General features: G+C 54.0%; 1 protein-coding gene and 1 pseudogene across 1 annotated transcript in view; both read left to right on the forward strand.

Moving 5' to 3' along the window:
• LOC136331716 (patr class I histocompatibility antigen, A-126 alpha chain-like) overlaps positions 1–20,895 on the forward strand; it is a 276,160-nt gene that overhangs the window by 1,569 nt on the left and 253,696 nt on the right. The window contains exons 4-7 of the mRNA XM_066270697.1: positions 470–745; positions 864–977; positions 1,411–1,443; positions 1,581–1,636. Of these exons, the coding sequence (XP_066126794.1) occupies positions 470–745; positions 864–977; positions 1,411–1,443; positions 1,581–1,636 (479 nt within the window). The remainder of the gene's footprint in view (positions 1–469; positions 746–863; positions 978–1,410; positions 1,444–1,580; positions 1,637–20,895) is intronic.
• On the forward strand, positions 5,702–19,351 carry LOC136320964 (saoe class I histocompatibility antigen, A alpha chain-like; annotated as a pseudogene).

Raw genomic sequence — 20,895 nt, forward strand, 5'->3', positions numbered from 1 at the left:
GTTCTACTCTGATCCCAGTCAGGGCACACAGGAGATGCAACCAGCTGCTTCTCTACCCCCCCGCCCCCCCCCTCTTTCTCTTTACCTTCCTCAGACATGGCATGATTGGTTCCAGAGAGTTGGCTCCAGGCACTGAGGATCAATTGTGGTCTCTGCCTCAGGCACTAAAAATAGCTTGTTTGCTGAACTACAGCCTTAGATGGGCAGAGCATCACCCTGTAACGAGATGGCCAGGTGGATCCCAGTCTGGGAGAATGGGGCATGCATACAGGAATCTGTCTCTCTGTCTTTCATCCTCTCACTTAAAAAATAATAATAATAACTAAGAGATCATTACAGGTACCTCTGTTGGAGGCTGGTGTCCCTACCCACCCCAGCTGTCCTGTCCACTCAGGATGGTCACATGAGTGTTGCTGGAGTGGCCGGTGACAGATGCAAAGTTACAGAGATTTCTCACCCTTCTACTCAGACCCCCCAAAGGCACACGTGACCCACCACCCCATTTCTGACCGTGAGGTCACCCTGAGGTGCTGGGCCCTGGGCTTCTACCCTGAGGAGATCACCCTGACCTGGCAGCGTGACGGGCAGGACCTGACCCAGGACATGGAGCTTGTGGAGACCAGGCCTGCGGGGGACGGGAGCTTCCAGAAGTGGGCGGCCGTGGTGGTGCCCCCTGGAGAGGAGCAGAGCTACACGTGCCATGTGCAGCACGAGGGGCTGCCCGAGCCTCTGACCCTGAGATGGGGTGAGGAGGGGACGTGGGCACAGAGCCTCTTCTCAGGGAGCAGACCCTCTGGGGGACTTCAGCAGGGTCGGAGCTGCGGCCTGGGGGTCAGGGCCCTCACCTTCCCTTCCCTCCCCAGAGCCTCCTCAGTCCACCAACCTCACTGTGGTCACCGTTGCTGTCCTGGTCCTCCTTGGAGCTGTGGTCACTGGAGCTGTGGTGGGAGCTGTGATGTGGAGGAGGAGGCGCTCAGGTAGGGAAGGGTGGGGTCTGAGTTTCTTGTCCCACAGGGGGTTTCAAACCCAGGAAGAAGTGTGTCCACTTCATTAATGAGAAGTACCATCTCCACACATGTGCTTGCCCAGTCTGGGGCTGTTTGCTAACACTGACTCTTTAGTGAGGCACGTGTGAACATGAGGGACAGAGTTATCACCTTGATGAGTCTGGTGATGGGGACCTGGTCCCCATAGTCACAGATCAGAGGGGAGGGTCCTCCTGAGGACAGAACTCATAGAGGATAGTTGTCCCAGTTCCTATACCTGTACTTTTCTCAGGTTTTCTGATCCTGCCCTGGGTCTGTCCTCACAGTTCTGGAAACTTCTCTGGGGCCCAGGACTAATGGTTCCTTTAGGACCTCATGACCTTGCTTCCTCCCTGTTCTCTCATGGGATATTTTCTTCCTGCAGGTGGGAAAGGAGGGAGCTACGCTCAGGCTGCCAGTGAGTATGGAGGGGGTGACCCCTGAGACCCTGTGTCATTGCAGACGGGAGCCATGGGGGGACCTCACCCTGCATAGCTCCTCCTTTAATCTCCCATCCTGGAGGCTCTGACCACGTCCTGTTGTGTTCTACCCCAGGCAGTGACAGTGCCCAGGGCTCTGATGTGTCTCTCACGGCTTCTAAAGTCGAGACCCTGATGGGAGGAGTTGGGACAAAGGGGACAGGACTGGGTGATGGGGACTTTCTGGGATATTTTGAGTGTGAGGTGGGCTATTGAGAATGTAACCAGTTACCATGACTGACCTTAATTTGTTCCTGATTATTTTCTTCTACAGCGTGAGACAGCTGCCTTGTGGGGGACTGAGTGACGGAAGATGCTTCATAGACACACACTGGCCAGCCCTGTTTGTGACTTCAGGAACCTCTCACTTCTCTCTCTGCAAAGGGCATCTGAACGAGTCTGCATTCCTATCAGCATAGTGTGAGGAGGTGGGAGGCTGGCCCACCCCGTGCCCCCAGGCCCCTCCCCACACTTCCCTGTCCAGCAGAGTCCTCTCTGGTCAGGAGAAAAGAGCATCCCTGTCTTTACTTCAGGTGTCCTGAGCTGCAGCTTTTGTTTTTTTCTTTTTTTTAATTAATTTATTTTTTTAGAAAGACAGAGAGAAATGGGACGCATCAACTCGTAGTAGTTTTTTCTCGTATGTGCCTTGACCGGGCAAGCCCAGGCTTTGCACCAGTGACCTCAGGGCCACCACAGGTCACGCTGAGCTGCAGCACCTCACAGCCTTATTGAAGTAAGACTGTAGATATAATTATTTTCCGTTTCTAAATGAGAGGAGGAAAGATACAGAGACAGACTCCTGCATGCACCCCAACCAGGATCCTCCTGGTGATGTCCCCATCTGGGGCTGATACAACTGAGCCATTTCTTACACCTGAGGAGGAGGCTTGCTGGAGCCATCTGAGTGCCCAGGGTCAGTGTGCTCGAATCAGTCCATCCGTGGCTGCAGGAGGGAGAGAGAGAGCAAGAAGGGGAGGGGTAGAAACAAATGGTTGCCTCTCCTGTGTGCCTGACCATGAATGGAAACCGGGGCTTCCACACCTCAGGCCAACATCAAGCTGGCGACTTCATGTTTGAACCTGGGTCCTGAGGAGAGATGTTGGCTGGAGAAATTGACTTGGGAGGCAGCTCATAGAAATATTTAAAGCCTTGACAATGGCACAGGTGACCCGGGCAGTGATGGCTGCAGAAGACACGGGAGGAAGGACTGACCAGGACCCAGTGCTGAGCCATCTGCTCAGACTCACACCAGAGCCGACGGCACAGCTCTGTCTCCCCTCCTATTTCCAGCTACTTCCGAAGCTCCCCGAACCCCATTCTTAAGGGGTTTTTTATGGAAGTTTCCCTATGTGAACATGATTGATTAAATCATTGGCCATTGGTGATTGGACTCCCCAGAGGTGGGGCAGTGAGGCTGAAAGCTCCAACCCTCTCATCAAGCTTGGTCTCTGGTGACCAGCCCCATCCTGAAGCCACGCAGGACCTCAGCCACGGGCCATCTCATGAGCTTCCCAGAGACACTCCTGTCACCCAGGGGAGTGAGGGCTTCAGGAGCTCTGTGCCAGGAACCAGGGGAAAGAGAAAATATTTTCCGTTATATCACAGGTCCATAAATAGAAAAAGTGTCGTAACAGTTAAAAGATGCTGGCGGGCTCTCCCGGGGTCATGTCCACACCGTTCCCTTCCCCTCCTCCTCCTTCCCCCCTCTCCCCAGGCACGTGTTCCTTCCCTCTCTCTCTCCTAAGCTCTGAGGGTCCCCACAGACTTGCAACCAGGGGAGCAGTGGGCAGTGGCAGCTCGTCCTGGGCCAACCCCCCTGAACCTGTCTCCCAGGTCCTGTCCTCTAACCTTCTTCCTGCCCGGCCAGGACATTCTCCCCTTACCTGCTGAGAACACCTGCGGGCACGTGAGCAGAGTCCACTCAGTCGTTAGCATCAGTCCAGTCCGCCCTCCTGTTAAGGACATGCACGTGGACTATAAATTTATGAAAGTTGCTCAACATGTTTAGTCAGAGGGGAAATTCAAATTAACCCACAAGGTGCTATCACTGCTCCCCTCCAGAATGGCTAAAATGAAAAAGACAGACAAAATCAATTGTTGGCAATAATTCGGACTTACTCTCTTATAGACAGGTGGGGCAATAGCTGTTTTAAGGCTGTTCGTATGAAAAATAATACAATAATAAATAAATAATAATACAAGAATAAACACTGTGTTTTGGGTGCTCATAACTGTAATACTACTTTTGGCCTTCCCTGTATTACTAGTGTGAGAGTCAGTGGATTTGAATACTTTGAAAAATGCTCTTGCAGTGGATAGAGCATGGGCCTATGATGCTGAGGACCAGCTTTGAAACCCTGAGATTGCTGGCTTGATATTAGGTCTCCAGCTTTAGCGTGGGATCATAGAGATGACCTCATGGCTGCTGGCTTGAGCCCAGAGGTCACTGACTTGGCTAAATGTCCCCAGTCAAAGCACATATGAGAAGCAATCAATGAACATGTAACGTGCCACAACTACAGGTTGATGCTTCTCTACTCTCTTCCCATCTATCTGTCTCTCTCACTTAAAAAAATATATTGGGCCCTGGCCGGTTGGCTCAGCAGTAGAGCGTCGGCCTAGTGTGCAGAGGACCCGGGTTCGATTCCCGGCCAGGGCACACAGGAGAAGCGCCCATTTGCTTCTCCACCCCCCCCCTTCCTCTCTGTCTCTCTCTTCCCCTCCCGCAGCCAAGGCTCCATTGGAGCAAAGATGGCCCGGGCGCTGGGGATGGCTCCTTGGCCTCTGCCCTAGGCGCTAGAGTGGCTCTGGTTGTGGCAGAGTGATGCCCCGGAGGGGCAGAGCATCGCCCCCTGGTGGGCAGAGCGTCGCCCCCTGGTGGGTGTGCTGGGTGGATACCGGTCGGGCGCATGCGGGAGTCTGTCTGACTGTCTCTCCCTGTTTCTAGCTTCAAAAAATACAAAAAAAGGCCCTGGCCGGTAGGCTCAGCGGTAGAGCGTCGGCCTGGCATGCGGGGGACCCGGGTTCGATTCCCAGCCAGGGCACATAGGAGAGGTGCCCATTTGCTTCTCCACCCCTCCGCCGCACCTTCCTCTCTGTCTCTCTCTTCCCCTCCTGCAGCCAAGGCTCCATTGGAGCAAAGATGGCCCGGGCGCTGGGGATGGCTCTGTGGCCTCTGCCCCAGGTGCTAGAGTGGCTCTGGTCACAACATGGCGACGCCCAGGATGGGCAGAGCATCGCCCCCTGGTGGGCAGAGCGTCGCCCCATGGTGGGCATGCCGGGTGGATCCCGGTCGGGCGCATGCGGGAGTCTGTCTGACTGTCTCTCCCTGTTTCCAGCTTCAGAAAAATGCAAAAAAAAAAAAAAAAAAAAAAAAAAAAAATTATATATATATATATATATTGAAAGAACTTACTGCACCCAGACGCTTGCTCACCCTATGACCTACCATTTCTACTCCTGGTTGTATACCCAGTAGACCTGCACACATATTGTGCCAAATAGTATGAAGAAATTATTCATAGCGGCACGATTTGTAAAATCTGAATATAACATGAATTCACATGAACAGTAGAGGACAAGTGTGGTCTGTACATAGAATGGAACCCCGTGTAGCCGTGAGAGTGAACACACTACAACCTCACAGCCACAGGGATGAGACCCAGGACACAACGCTGAGTGAGAGCCAGGTGCCCAGGGGCGTCCACTGTACTGTTCCATTCTATCACACCTGACGGGACTCCCTGTGCTGTGAGACCTCAAGATGGTGGTCACTCGGGGTGGGTGGGGGGAGGGTATGACTGAATAATAATGAAGAGGGCTTCCCGGGTGCTGGGAATGTTCCGTGGGTGTTATTTGTCCCCACGCTCACTCTGAAATCCACTGTGCACGTATGATCTGTCCACCTGTCTCTGTGGGTGTCGTCCTTCATGAAAGTGTGCTTTTCTAGAGTTTTGAACTAATTCTCTTTAACCCACACAGAGTTATCCTACTGAAAGCTTTTAGAAATGCTGGGATTTAAAACTCCAGAGTAAGTTCCTGTGATTCAGACCCAGGAGGAGAAGGCAGAGCAGGACCAGGGGGCCTGGGAGCTGACGCTGCACAGCTCGGGAAGGGCTGTCAGCCAGGACGGGGTCAGTCCTGAACAGACCCGGGAGGGGAGTGTGAAAGGCGCCCCTGAGTAGGGCCCAGTGACTCATGGACAGGGGCTACCGGGTGGGCGGGCTGGTCAGGAACGTGAGGAAACTGACCCGGAACACGGAGAGGTGGGGAGAGCTGTGCTCAGGACCCCTTGCCGTGGGCGGAGTGGGTGGAGGTCCCGGTGTGCACGTGGAGGAGCGGAGGGTGCCCGTGTGGAGGGGCTGCTTGTCCGGGGTGGGGGAGGCCGTGATGGATGGGGTCACGTGGCCCCTCCCGGCACCCCAGGGCTGCTCATGGAGTCCTGAGCAATGTGACAGCTGGGATGGGGACTCCTGGGCTCAGCAGCGTGGCTTCCCGCTCAGCAGGGCTGGGCTGGTGGCTGCCTGCTGACCGCCCTGCCTGCTGAGGGCAGCTGTTCTGCGAGGAGAGAAATAAAAGAGGTGAAATTAATGTGCACAAAACAAAGTTGTCTTAGATACGTCAGTGAAGATACAGGAAAGATTTGAACAGTCTTAAAAGCATGAAGAAATTTACATCAATTCGAAGACGGCAAAGAAAGAAGGTCCGGCAGTTGTAAACATTCTGCTCCCTCCAACCACACCCAGAACCTTTCACAGGAGTGTCCACCAAACCCTCCCGGAGACTCCTGTTGGTGGCCCTGGGCAGTGCTGGTCAGTTGACAAGGAACCAGACCCCGTGGAGGGGCTGAGAGCAGAGAGAACAGGGAACAAGAACTCTCAGGGGTGGTGTGGGGGATCGGGGCCAAGAGCGCAGGGCAGCCCACTGCCCAGGCCACGTCCAGGCGCAGGCAGATCGCGGTGTGAAGCCCCAGAAAGACCGCAGGGACCCGCTGCCGGACAACGGGGCGTGTCCACCAGAAAGAGGCCCCGCAGCCGCCTGGACGGGGCGTTTAAGAAAGAAGGAATAGCCTGACCAGGCGGTGGCGCAGTGGATAGAGCGACGGACTGGGATGCGGAGGACCCAGGTTCGAGACCCCCAGGTTGCCAGCTTGAGTGCGGGCTCATCTGGTTTGAGCAAGGCTCACCAGCTTGAGCCCAGGGTCGCTGGCTCCAACAGGGGGTCACTCGGTTTGCTCTAGCCCCCGGTCAAGGCACATGTGAGAGATCAGTCCATGAACAGCTAAGGAGCCGCAACGAAGAGTTGGGATTTCTCATTTCTCCCTTCCTGTCTGTCTGTCCCTATCTGTCCCTCTCTCTGACTCTCTCTGTTTCTGCCACAATAAATAAAATCTTTAAAAAAGAAAGAAAGAATAAGACCCGTTGGCAGAAGACCTGACCGCCTACTGCAGGGAGAGGGGACCACCCTGAGCGACGACTGGAAAAGCCACTTGAAGAGACGTGGGACGGGGAGACTTCCCAGGGGACAGACAGGGCGTCGGGCGGCCCGTCCGGGGCTGCGGTGGCTCTGGAAGGTCGGGGAGCCGTGGACGTGGAGTGGAGTGGGCCGCGGAGGGGGACTTGATCCTCGGGGCGGACGTGGATATCGTGGGCACAGGGGGAGTGACAGGTCTGGCGGGAGCACAGGACGAGCGGGTGGCAGGGTCTGCAGGGGTCCCTGTCCGAGGTGACGGACAGACTGGGGACATCAGATGTGACAGGAGCCGCTGAAGGAGCAGCACCCCGTCGCCGACACTGAAAACAAGGAGGACGGAGCTGAAGCGAAGGCAGAGGGACAGAGCAGGGACTCCGGATGCGGGCAGGCTGCTCAGAGTGAGGACCCGGCCCAGTGCAGTTTCCTGTCCGAGAGCGAATGAAGGTGCTGATGGGTGGGCGGTGAGGGAGGGGCTTGTTCCTCGGGGTCACAGTGAGGAGGCTCAGGCTGAAGATGGTGACAACCAGCCTCTGCGGAAGCCAGACAGACGGGACAGCACGTCTCAGCTGGGGGTCACCTTTGCAGACCTTGAGCCCAGCACGTGGCTGCAGGGGAGGCCCAGGTGGCCGTGGGCGTGGTGACCTCCCAGCCCTGGGGGGGGGACTGCCCGGTCAAGAGTCTCTGCTCCTGCTGTAGCCGAGTGACAGGCACCCCGGCTCAGGCTTCCCCGGGTGACAGCAGACACCCCGGTCCCTCGTGGACACTGCCCCTCAGGTGCTGCCTGTCTGAGGATCCCACCGGCTACGACAGTTAAAGGAAGGAGGAAAAGACTGTCGTCCTCACCCTTCACAGCGGCCTACACACTGAGTTTTATCTGTTTTGAAAATGACCTCTTGCGATGCAGAAGTAACAATAGGGCCGTCCAGTGTTTAGATCGTACCATTAGCAGGAATGTTTTCATAGTTCTCAGAGATTACGAATTCTTCGTGAATACTTTGTGTTGCTGCTGTGACTGTGCATTTCCAAACGTGAAATGTCGGCGTGAACAGTGTGTGCCAGGTTAGAGCTCTCTCTTCCTTTGTGTTTTTACATTAAGGATTTTTTTCTTTTTCTTTTTTCTTTTTGCGAGAGACAGAGAGGACGGCAGAGAGATGAAAAGCAGGAACTCACACTTTGCAGCCCCTTAGTTGTTCATTGATTGCTGTCTCATACCTGCCTTGACCCGGGGCTCCCAACCACGGGGTCATGTCTGTGATCCTACACTCAAGCCGGCGACCTCGGGGTTTGGAACCTGGGTCCTCAGCGTCCCTGGTCGGTGCTCTATCCACTGAGTCACCGCCTGGTCAGACATGTTAAGGATTTAGACGACCCTTCAATTACAGACTGGTGATAAATATTGGGAAGAAAGAATACCGTTTGCAGAGGAGCTGGAAGGCAGAGGAGACCCAGGGGCCGGGGTCCCTGACCTCCAGCAGGAAGCCGTTTCCAGCTCTAGGCTGGAAGTGGGCAGGAAGGAAGCACGTTTCAGCTCGCAGGGAAGTCAGGCTCTGGGGAGGCCCAGCCTCCTGACCTGTGGCTGTGGGTAGAAGAACGCAGTGGGTAGGAGACCACAGTCCTGCCCAGAGCGGGCGGTGATGTGGGAACTCTGAGTGGTTTCTCTTCCCACACTGTATCCCCTGCAGGTGGGTGTTACTGTCACACCCACTCAGGAGCCAGAAGGCAGAGGACGGCAGGCCACGCTGTCTGTAGGGGTCAGCCTTCCACTGCATGAGTCAGTCTTTCTTTTCTTTACTTTTTTAGAGAGGGGAAGAGGCAGAGAAGCTGGAAGGGAAGAAGATGAAAGACATAAATTTTTTCTTGCATCACAGTATCTATTCATTGATTGGTTTCTCATAGATGCCTCCCCAGGGACTCCAATGGAGTCAGTGACCCCTTGCTCAAGCCAACGACCTTGGACTTCAATCCAGCGACCTTGGTGTCATGTCTAGGATCCCGTCCTGAAGCCGGAAACTCTGCATGCAGGCTGGTGCGTCCGCTCTGAAGCCTGGACCTCACTGTTTCCAACCTGGGTCCTCAGCATCCCTAGTCAATGCTCTATCCACTGCGCCACCACCGGGTAAGAAGAGTTAGTTTTCCTGAATTGGTTTATTGGATCTAACAAGTGTGTGTGTGTGTGTGTGTGTGTGTGTAATTCTCAGGGTCATCTATGAGATCATGTCATCTGCAAAGAGATAATTTCACTTCCTTGTTTCCAATTTCAGTTTTTCCCCTTTTTTTCTTTCCTGATTGCTCTAGCTAGAACTTCCAATGCTGCGCAGAGAAGATGTGGGGAGGTGGGCACCCCTGTCTTGCTCCTGATCTCAGGGGAAGCGCTTTCAGCTTTGCACTATTATACTGATATTAGCTCTGGGTTTTCCACACAAGGCTTTTAATACAAAAGGAAACTTTCATTCCGTTCTTAATTCATTGAATATTTTTATCATGAGAGTGTTCAATTTTGTCACATGCTTTTTCTCTCTGCATTGATTAAGATGATCATTCATCCCCCTTCATTCAGTCAATATGCTGTGTTTCATAAACTGATTTTCATATGTTGAATCTTGCTTACCATCCATCCTTGCTTTCTGGAATAAATTGCAATAGGGCCTGGTATACAATCCTTTTGATATATGGCTGTACTTGCTTTGCTATTGGAGGTTTCTGCATTAATATTCATCTGGGATATGGGTCTGTTTTCTTTCATTATAGTAAACTTGTACACTCTCCCAGAACTTAACCACTAAGAGCCTACTGTTGACCGAAGCCTTATTAATAACATAAACAATTGATTAACACATAGTTTATATGTGATATGTGATATGATGCTATATTCTTACAATCAGGTTAGCTTAAGAAAAGAAAATGTTCTTCAGAATATCATAAGGAATAGAAAATACATTTACAGGATTGTATTTCTTGATCTTGCTAGTTTCTGTTGTGTGTTTACAAGATGAAAAAACCCACAAGTAAGCGGCCTGTGCAGTTCAGACCCATGTTGTTCGAGGGTCAACTGCCTATCTCTTCAGCTATTCAACTTCTTCATGATTTAGTCATAGAGAGTTGTATGTTTCTAGGAATTCGTCCATTTATTTTAGGTTATCCAATTTGTTGGCTTACAGCTGTTTACAATACTCATAATCCTTTTTATTTCTTAAAATTAGTTGTATTGTCCTCATTTTCATTTTGATTTTATAAATTGAGTATTTCCTTTTTTCTAAGCTGATATAAGGGAAGATTTTCCATTTTCTTGCTCATTTTAAAGGACCAACTTTTTGTTCAGTTGATTTTTTCTATTTTATTTACCTCTGTTCTGATATTTATTACTTCTTTGCTCCTGCTACCATTCCAGTATGTAGCTCTTTTTCTAGTTTTTTTTTTTTTCCCAGAGAGAGAAGGATAGATAGGGACAGACAGACAGGAATGGAGAGAGATGAGATGAGAAGAATCAATCATCCGTTTTTCGCTGTGACACCTTAGTTGTTCTTTGATTGCTTTCTCATATGTGCCTTGACCAGGGGCCTTCAGCAGACCGAGTGACCCCTTGCTCCAACCAGCGATGTTGGTCCAAGCTGTTGAGCTTTGCTCAAACCACATGAGCCCGTGCTCAAGCTGGCAACCTTGGGGTCTCGAACCTGGGTCCTCCGCATCCCAGTCTGATGCTCTATCCTCTGTGCCACCGCCTGGTCAGGCTCTCTCCATGCTATTTAAAAGTGGCATTTCTTCCTTTACTTTGCAGTGATTAGTTCAAAAATTTAAAACTAAAATGTTCTCTATGTCTTCCATCACTCTCTAACACACTATGAAGTCATTTCCCCCCATGATGGCCTCCACAACATTGCCCACCCCACCTGCTTTTTGTCATGTGACCTCGCCATCCCTGTCTAGAAGTGGGGCCTAATTCTGTCGCCTTGGGTTAATGACGAGCTCCGATGACGAGAACACGAGGAAGGTGACATTGCTTGAGTTCTGAGGTTCTGACATAAGACGCCTTGTGGTTTCTGACTTGTGCACTTGGAACCCGCCCTTCCGGAACCAGGTGCCGGGCTGGGAGCAGCCACGCCAGCAGAGAACCAGGAGGAGGTGCCCGAGGCCACCGGGTGAACAGCCCCAGGGAGCCCCAAACAGAGCAAGCAGCAGCTGCAGCCCCGACAGGGAGTCTCTCGAATGCTCTGGACCAGTCAGGCCTCCAGTGACTGCAGCCCAGCCCGTGTCACACGGAGCAGAAGAGCCGCCCGCTGAGCCCAGTCAGCCCGCAGCACAGGAGAGAACACAGAGGTTGTTTACTGTGGGATTGTTTGTTACCCAGGGACAGATAACAGGAACACAGAGCATATAATTCACCACTATTAGTGTGTTCTCATTACTGTGTGTCCCCCTGTCAGCCTGTGAGCATCAGGAGAGCGGGGCTTTGTCTGTTTTCACTAAGTGATCCCCAGCCTGACGTGAAGCCTGGCACAGAGGCGCTCACTAAGTGTTGGTGGAATGAATGAATGAATAAATGTTGTGACCAGATTTCCTTAACACTGGGTCTGGGTCTGGGGAGGGGAGACCTGCTGGTGTGTGGTGTGTGTCCTGTATGATGTGTGCACACGTGTGCATGTGTCCGCATGTGTCCTGTGTGAGTCTAGTGTCTCCCTACTGCTCTTGGTCCCCTGAGCTAGCAGCCAGGACTCTGCACAGTGCCTGCTGCCCTCACACCCGAGCCATGTGGGCACCGCAGACAGGCAGGGCCCGACCACCAGCTGCCTGTGACGTGTCCTGGGCCGGGAAGGGGCTCTGGCTATCTTGCAGGTCATGTCCCTCAGCTGCAGGGCGGGAGGGTGTAGGCAGCTGTCCCCAGACTGGAAAGCATCAAATCTCTGGGTTAGACATCGGGGTAGAGATGAGACATGGAGCTGGGGTGGCACACAGGGGACTGACGTGGTCTAGACTGAGGGTCCTGGCACTTAGGTCACCTGAGAGAGAGAGACAGGATACCTGGGCCCTGTGTTAAGACAGCTGCAGGGGGGCTGGGACACCCCAGATCCTGGAACAAGGATTGTCAGTTGTCTGTGTCCTGGCTTACTATCAGTGTCCTCCTAGCCATGACCGTGTCCAGCTCACGGGGACAGTGTCAGCCCCGTGGGAGTGGACAGAAGTAGATGAGGAAGGGACAGCCACATATCTGAGCTCATCTGGCCTGGCTTCAGACCACACATGAGGTTTCCCAGAGTGGGATCTTGGGAACCCCAGGAATCAGGACCAGGCTGGTCCCCGCAGTGGGGCACAGGCCCCTGTCCTTGGTTCTGTGGCCAGTACCCAGAGATCACTGTCCAAACACAGCCCCACACGTGTCCCCGTGGCCAGCCCTCCCCATCACCGTCTTCCCTGGCGTCTCCTCCTGCTCTCCTCTCCGCCTTCACCTTCCGCCTTCACCTCCCAATGCCACTCTCCTGTCTCCATTTTCCTGGGAGCCTCCTGTCCTTTCTGGACCTGATGCCCCAGGGCTCCTCCCTCAGATCCCAGGGTTAGAGACTCGCTGAACTGATTCCTAGGCTCAGGGACCTCCAGCACCAGCGGAGGCAGCAGACATAAGGGACAGGCACATGAGGCCCCATCCAGAGAAGTGACAGATCCTCTGCACTGCAGAACCCAGGATGTTTCTGAAGCTCTTTGTAGGCCTGGGAACCGGCTGTTACCGCCTAGAGGCCCCCTCTTGTCTGAGGCCAGTCCCAGCTTCTCAATGGGAGGAAACACTAAGAAGCTATCGCGGTCCCGGGGGTTGCACCCCCCTCCCCCGTATGTATTGCTCCGTGTGCGGGCTGGGAGACCCGGGGGACAGGGGAGGCTCTGCTGAGCACGAGGAAGGGAGCGGGTCTTCGTCCTCGGCGCTGTGGCCACGCGGGGGCGCTGCCGACCGGCTCCAGGACGCTGACCACGCTGGGTTCAGCCCGGCTCCCAGGCTCGCGCGCCGCGGATTGGAGGGGAGGGGCGCTCGGAGCCGCACGTGGGCCGCGAGTTCCACCTCTCCTGCTCTGTCCTGTCCGCGAAAGCCACCCCCAGGATAACCGAGTAGAGGCCGTTCCCACCGCTCCCTGTTTCTCCCGGGTTCTCGAGTTTGCACAAAGTATTTGCACGACTTATTGTCAGGAAGGAGACGGGGGAAGCAGGTGACAAGCTCATCCGTGGCAGAGTCCTGGGTGCCTCGGGCCCTCTCAGGGGAGGAGACTTTTTATATAAAACCTTTGAAATGTGCTTCCATGTGCCGGATGACTTTTTTTTTTCTTTTTCCGGGGACAGAGAGTCAGAGAGAGGGATAGATAGGGACAGACAGGAACGGAGAGAGGTGAGAAGCATCAATCATCAGTTTTTCGTTGCGACACCTTAGTTGTTCATTGATTGCTTTCTCATATGTGCCTTGACCGTGGGGCTGCAGCAGATCGAGTAACCCCTTGTTCGAACCAGCAACCTTGGGTCCAAGCTGGTGAGCTTTTTGCTCAAGCCAGATGAGCCCGCGCTCAAGCTGGCGACCTCTGGGTCTGGAACCTGGGTCCTCCGCATCCCAGTCCGACGCTCTAGCCACTGTACCACCGCCTGGTCAGGCTGGAATGACCTTTTCTAGTATGATTTACTCTAAAAGTCTTTCTCATTTGCAAGACCCTCTCCAGTAGTCCCAGGCCAGGGGACACAGAGGAGGTCGTGTGAGGGGCCCAGACCCTGGTCCCCGGTGTTCCTCCGGCTCAGGCGTCCAGGTTGCTCACACTCGAGACCCCCGCTCTGTCCCCTGGCTGAGGACCGGTCACCAGGCAGCACCTCCCTCCCTTGCTGACAGTCTCCCCATTGTCCTTGTGACCAGCCCTGCCTACACTGTCCCTGCCCCGGGGACACCCCAGCTTCCTCTCCCCCAGTTCACTGACACACATTTTTAAACATATTTATTTCATTGTTTACTGTCCGTCTCTCTTGAGACTATAAGCTCTATGAGGACAAGGACAGAGATGTGATGTTCACAGCTGCACTTCCATAGCCCTGAAAGCGCCTGGTTGTTAATTTACAACATCTGTTTAGTGAATGAATGAGGGGATAAAAGCACAGGCGGATTCTCACCAACACACATGGACTCACACACTCACAGTCACTCACACACACTTTTGAACCTAGCTTTTATGTGGACATCATGTTCTGAACACTTCCTGTGTCATTATTATATTCTGTTTTTAATGTCCATATTATTGGCGACATTTTTATATATACAGAAGTTTAAAAGGATAGTGCAATTGTCACTTCAGATTCAATAGTTTTAACATTTTTCAATATTTATCTCATGCGTATGGCACATTGCAGTTGTATAATTTTTTCTGAATCACTGAAAATCACTTGCAGGCATCATAACCGCATAGAACATTTTCCGTAAACAATATTATATTATTATTATTATTATAATACTTAGGAAAATATTTGTAACTCCCATACATTTTCAAATTTCAAGATCACATAAAATCATATTAATTATCCTAAAAATATAGAGATTTATAAGTTTTTCTTTTAAATCTCTTATTTGGTAACACATTTTAATGTCTACCTAATCTTCCACAGTGTCCACATACACTTTGGGACTAAGGGACAAAGACCACAGCTTCCTTAGGCCCTCTGTCCTCACAGCAGGACAGAAGAGGGCCCCTGTGTCAGGGTCACACCTGGTGCCCAGAAATTCTCTCCTGATGTAGATGTTGGGCAAACCTGAGACCTGGTGTGAATGCAACGTCCATCCACATAAAGGTCCACAGTGAATTCACAAACTCCCTCTTACACTCTTCCTTCACCTCAGACTGCACCTCACAATCAGGGGTTCAAGAACATGTCCACCTGCCCTGGCCGGTTGGCTCAGCGGTAGAGCGTTTGGCCTGGCATGCAGGGGACCCGGGTTTTGATTCCCGGCCAGGGCACATAGGAGAAGCGCACCATTTGCTTCTCCACCCCCACCCCCCCTCCTTCCTCTCTGTCTCTCTCTCCCCTCCCGTAGCCAAGGCTCCATTGGAGCAAAGATGGCCGGACGCTGGGGATGGCTCCTTGGCCTCTGCCCAGGCTCTAGAGTGGCTCCAGTCGCATGGCAGAGCGACGCCCCTGGTGGGCAGAAGCGTCGCCCCTGGTGGGCCTGCCGTGCGGGGTGAATCCCGGTCGGGCGCATGCGGGAGTCTGTCTGACTGTCTCTCCCAGCTTCAGAAAAATACCCCCCCAAAAAAAATAAAGAAAAGAAGACATGTCCACCCACTGGAACTAACACTGACCACCCCAATTCTCCTCATCCCCATCGACAGAGCCCAAGTGAGAGCCCGGAGGAGGAGGGGTCAGGGCACAGTCCCGGGTGCCCAGGCCTGGCTCTCAGGGTCTCTGTCCGAGGGCGGAGTCTGGGCGGGGAAGGTCAGTGTTGGGGAGTCCTCATCTCCCCGATTTTACTTCTGCCTCTCACTTGTGTGGGATTCTCCTTCCAGGATACTAATGACGCGGCCACAGTTCTCACTTCTATTGGGTGACCGGTTTTCAAAAGAAGCCAATCAGCGTCACCGCTGTCCGGGTTATACTGCCTTCGCGGACCCGCCCGAACAGATTCTCATCCAGACCTGTACAGTGTAGGGTACAGTGATGGGGTCCCCAACCTTCTTCTGCTGCTCTCGGGGGTCCTGACCCCGACCTGGGCCGGGGAGTGCGGTTGGCGGGGAACGGCCTCTGCGGGGAGCAGCGAGGGGACCCGGCGGGGCGCAGGATAGTGGGGGTCGCGTGTCCACTACCGGGGTCCTGACCTCAGATCCTCTTAAACACCCCACCTCCGCCACGTCCTAGTCCTGACCCCACCGCTCACTCTGTCCCGCCCCTCCTGTCCGCAGACCGCGGACACTGGAACCACGCCTCCAAGGTCACGGTTATCAGCCCCTCCCCGTCCCCAGGTCGCCACTCCCTGAGATATTTCATCACCGCCGTGTCCCGGCCCGGCCGCGCGGAGCCCCGGTACATCGATGTCGGCTACGTGGACGACAGGGAGTTCGTGCGGTTCGACAGCGACGCCGCGAGCCGAGGGTGGAGCCGCGGGCGCCGTGGATGGAGCAGCCGTGGGTGGAGCAGGAGGACCCGCAGTATTGGGGACGGAGCACGCGGAACTCCAAGAGCCACGAACAGATTTTCGAGAGTACCTGATAGTCCTGCGCGGCTACTACAACCAGAGCGAGGACGGGTGAGCCACGCGGGCGGGTTCCGGTCACGATCCCATCGCCACGGACCGGCGGGGTCTCCCAAGTGTCCGCGTCCGAGATCCATCCGAGACTGCAAAAACCCCCACCCCATCGTAGGAACAGCTCGCGAGACCTTTGACCAGATTTCGTATTCAGTATTAGGTCTAATCCCGCGGTCGGGGCGGGGGCGGGGCTAGGGGCGGGGGCTGACCGCGGGGCGGGGGTCAGGGTCTCACACCATCCAGGGGATGTCTGGTTGCGAAATGGCCGAGGACCGGCGCCTCCTCCGCGGGTACAGTCAGTTCGCCTACGACGGTACCGACTACATCGCCCTGAACGAGACCTGCGCTCCTGGACCGCGGCCGACGCGGCGGCTCAGATCACCCGGCGCAGGTGGGAGGAGATCGGTGAGGCTTGAGCGCTTCAGGAACTACCTGGAGGGGGAGATGTGCGTGGAGTGGCTCCGCCTTTACTCTGGAAAGGGGAAGGAGTCGCTGCAGCGCGCAGGTACCCGGGCCGCTGGGCGCCCCTCCTCTCCCCTCGGGCTGCGGCTCCTACACGCCAGACAGGAATGGCACCAGGAATCAGAACACCGTCCTTGGGGTCGGTACCTTCCGTCCCCTGACTTTCCAGATTCAGGACCAGGCAGTGACGCCCCCTTTCCTCAGGACAATTAGGGTGTAGTATTTTCGGAGATGAAGAGACAACCCTGAACAAACCGGTCAGCGGTTCCCCTTGACTCTGGCCAATGACCCTGGGACACATGGGGACTTTCTCCCTCAGGCCTTGTTCTCTGTCCCCCACCCAGTATGTGTGAGGCTTGACCTCATGCTTTCTGGGTCATTTGGCCTCCACCACGTCAGAACCAGAATTCTGTTTTCTCCCCTCCGAGACCTGCAATCCTACCACTGGGCTGTGTCATTCTCACATTAGAACTATTCTAAAAACTAGAGATCATGCAGTGGGGCTCGTGGCAGAGCGTCAGCCCTGCCTGTGGCTGCTCCAGTCCGAATCCACTCAGGGCACACAGGAGAACAACCAGCTGCTTCTCCACCCCCTCTTCCTCCTCTCTTCTTTCTCTTTACCTTCCTCAGCCATGGCGTGATTGGTTCCAAGAGTTGGGCCCCGGGCACTAAGAATCCCTTGTGATCTCTTCCTCAGGCACTAAAAATAGCTTAGTTGCTGAGCTACAGCCTGAGATGGGCCATAGCATCACTCTGTAGTAGGCTTGCCGGTGGATCTCAGTCTGGGGTAAGGGGGTGCATATATGGGGTCTGTCTCTCTGCCTCCCATCCTCTCACTTAAAAAATAATAACTAGGAATCAATTTTAGATGCTTCTGTCGGAACTGGTGTCCCTCCCACCCCAGCTGTTCTGTCCACTTCAGATCTCACATGAGTGTTGCTGCACTGGCCTGTGACAGATGCAAAGTTACAGAGTTTTCTCACCTTGTCCTCAGACCCCCCAAAGCACACGTGACCCACACCCCATCTCTGACCATGAGGTCACCCTGAGGTGCTGGGCCTGGCTTCTACCCTGCGAGATCACCCTGACCTGGCAGCGTGACGGGCAGGACCTGACCCAGGACATGGAGCTTGTGGAGACCAGGCCTGCGGGGGACGGGAGCTTCCAGAAGTGGGCGGCGTGGTGTTGCCCTCTGGAGAGGAGCAGAGCTACACGTGCCATGTGCAGCACGAGGGGCTGCCCGAGCCCCTAACCCTGAGATGGGGTGAGGAGGGGACGTGGGCACAGAGCCTCTTCTCAGGGAGCAGGGGCCTCTGGAGGACTTCAGCAGAGTCAGGGCTGCGGCCTGGGGGTCAGGGCACTGACCTTCCCTTCCCTTCATAGAGCCTCCTCAGGCCACCATCCCCACTGTGGTCACCATTGCTGTCCTGGTCCTCCTTGGAGCTGTGGTCACTGGAGCTGTGACTGTGGGAGGAGGATGGCACTCAGGTAGGGAAGGGAGGGGTCCTGAGTTTCTTGTCCCACAGGGGGTTTTCAAGCCCAGGAAGAAAGTGTATTTACTTCATTAATGAGAAGTACCATCTCTACATAAGTGTGGTTGCCCAGTCTGGGGCTGTTTGCTAACAACTTACTCGTGAGGCACGTGTGAACATGAGGGACAGATTTATCACCTTGATGAATATGATGACAATCACAGGTCAGAGGGGAGGGTCCTGAGAGGACAGACCCACTGGAGGATGTTTGGTTCAGTCCCACACATATACTTTCCTCAGTTTCTTGACCCGGCCCTGGGTCTGTAGTCACAGTATCTGGAAACATCTCTGGGGCCCAGGACTGAGTGTACCTTTAGGACCTCATGGCCCTGCCTCCTCCCTGGGTCTCTCACAGGTGGAAAGGAGGGAGCTACCCTCAGGCTGCCAGTGAGTATGGAAGGGGTGACCCCTGAGGCCTGTGACAGTGCAGACAGTAGCCCATTTGGGACCTCACCCCCCATAGTTCCTCCTTTACTCTCCTGCCCTGGAAGCTCTATGTCCTGTTGTGTTCTACCCCAGGCAGTGACAGCGCCCAGGACTCTGATGTGTCTCTCAGGGATTCTAAAGGTGAGACCCTGATGAGGAAGAGTTTGGGACAGATGGGACAGGTCTGGTGATGGGATTCTCTGGGATTTTTAACATGACGTACGTTATTGAGAATGTCACCAGTTATCAGTCCGACTGACCTGAATTTGTTTGTGATTATTTTCTTCTACAGCGTGAGACAGCTGCCTAGTCCGGGACTGAATGACGGAGGATGCTTCACACACACACACACACACACACACACACACACACACACACACACGCCAGCCATGTTTGTGACATCAGGAACCTCTCACTTCTCTCTCTGCAAAGGGCATCTGAACGTGTCTGCATTCCTATCAGCATAGTGTGAGGAGGTGGGAGGCTGGCCCACCCCTGCCCCCAGGCCCCTCCCCACACTTCCCTGTCCAGCAGAGTCCTCTCTGGTCAGGAGAAAAGAACATCCCTGTCTTTCCTTCAGGTGCCCTGAGCTGCAGCTACTTTTTTATTTTTGTAATTTAATTTTTTTTAAATTTTTTAGAGACAGAGAGAGAGAAATTTGGGAGAAGTGGGACGCATCAACTCTTAATAGTTTTTTTTCGTATGTACCTTGACCGGGTAAGCCCAGAGTTTTGCACAGTGACACTCAGGGCCACCACAGGTCAGGCTGCGCTGTAGCAACATTACTGCCTTATTGAAATAAGACTCTAAATACAGTTTTTTTCTTTTTCTAAATGAGATGAGGGGAGATACTGAGACAGACTCCTGCATGCGCCCCCACCAGCATCCACCTGGTGATGCCTCGATTAGGGGTTGATGCTCACAGATGAGCCATTTCTTACACCTGAGGTGGAGGCTTGCTGGATCCATCCTCAGTGCCCCGCTCGAATCAGTCTATCTGTGCCCGTGTGACGGGAGAAAGAGCAGAAGGGGAGGGGTAGAAACAAATGGTTACCTCTCCTCTGTGCCCTGACTGGGAATAGAAACCAGGGCTCCCACACTTCGGGCCAACACTCAAGCTGGTGGCCTTGGAGTTTTGAACCTGGGTCCTCAGGAGAGATGTTGGGTGGAGAAATTGACTTGGGAGGCAGCACATAGAGATAGTTAAACCCTTGACAATGGAGGAGGTGACCCAGACAGTGATGGCTGCAGGAGACAGAGGAGGAAGGACTGACCAGGACCCAGTGTGAGCCATCTGCTCAGACACACACCAGAGCGGACGGCACAGTTCTGTCTCCGTGTCTAGAAGGCATGGCGACCACGGAGTCCCAGACTTCCCTGTGTGCAGGGATCACCTGCCATTTTCTTAAGACTCAGACCATCAGGAACAAAATGTGAGGTCTGGATTATAACAAGACCGTTGGTGCTGCTGCTGCTGGTCTTCAGGTCACACGTTTTAGTAGCAGGAACCCAGACCAGGGCCCCACAGGGCTGTGTGTCAGCCTCAACCTGCAGGGCTGGTTACACGGTGACTCCTGGTCTGCTGCCTAATTCTCAGGGACGGTGGGTCTGGGAGGGCGCAGGGGGTTTGTAAGAAGATGTGATGTTCCGAGTTACCATCTCCATTCTCTCCGCGTGGGGCAGAGTCAGGTGGAAGATTTAGGAAGTGGTCCCTGGTCAGGGTAATAAAATCTCTGAACACTTGCTCTCTGAAACTGTTCCCCCTGATTGATTTCTTGCAGCAACAATGGAATCCAACTGTATCCTACTTCAGATATAAAGCAGTATGTACATGATATTGGTCTAATAGTATTTGGGGAAAAGCACAGTCCAGGTTGAGGGCCACACAGCCAGGAGCAGACCCACAGTCCAGCCGAGGTCGGGTCCCACACAGGAACCACTGTCCTGCTGCTGGACACATGTCACTGCTCACACCCCTGACTCCTCTATGCTGGACCCTGGTCCTGCGGCCAGGACTGCTGTCTCTGCCTCCTGGCAGCTGGACACTGTCCCTGCCACTCCTCACCCTTGTCCAAGGTGCTGTGCACAGTCCCAGCCTCTGTGTCACCACGTCCCGAGGTGGAGTCTGGGCCGTTCTCACCTGACTGGTGGAGCCTCATGCCGTGTCCAGATGCAGGAATGTTTGGGGACGTGTGTTTCCCTCTTACACAGGGCTGTGGTCTCTGCCTCCCCCAGACTGTGTGGTGTGGAAT

Source organism: Saccopteryx bilineata, chromosome 1 (assembly GCF_036850765.1).
Source record: "Saccopteryx bilineata isolate mSacBil1 chromosome 1, mSacBil1_pri_phased_curated, whole genome shotgun sequence".
Classification (NCBI taxonomy): domain Eukaryota; kingdom Metazoa; phylum Chordata; class Mammalia; order Chiroptera; family Emballonuridae; genus Saccopteryx; species Saccopteryx bilineata.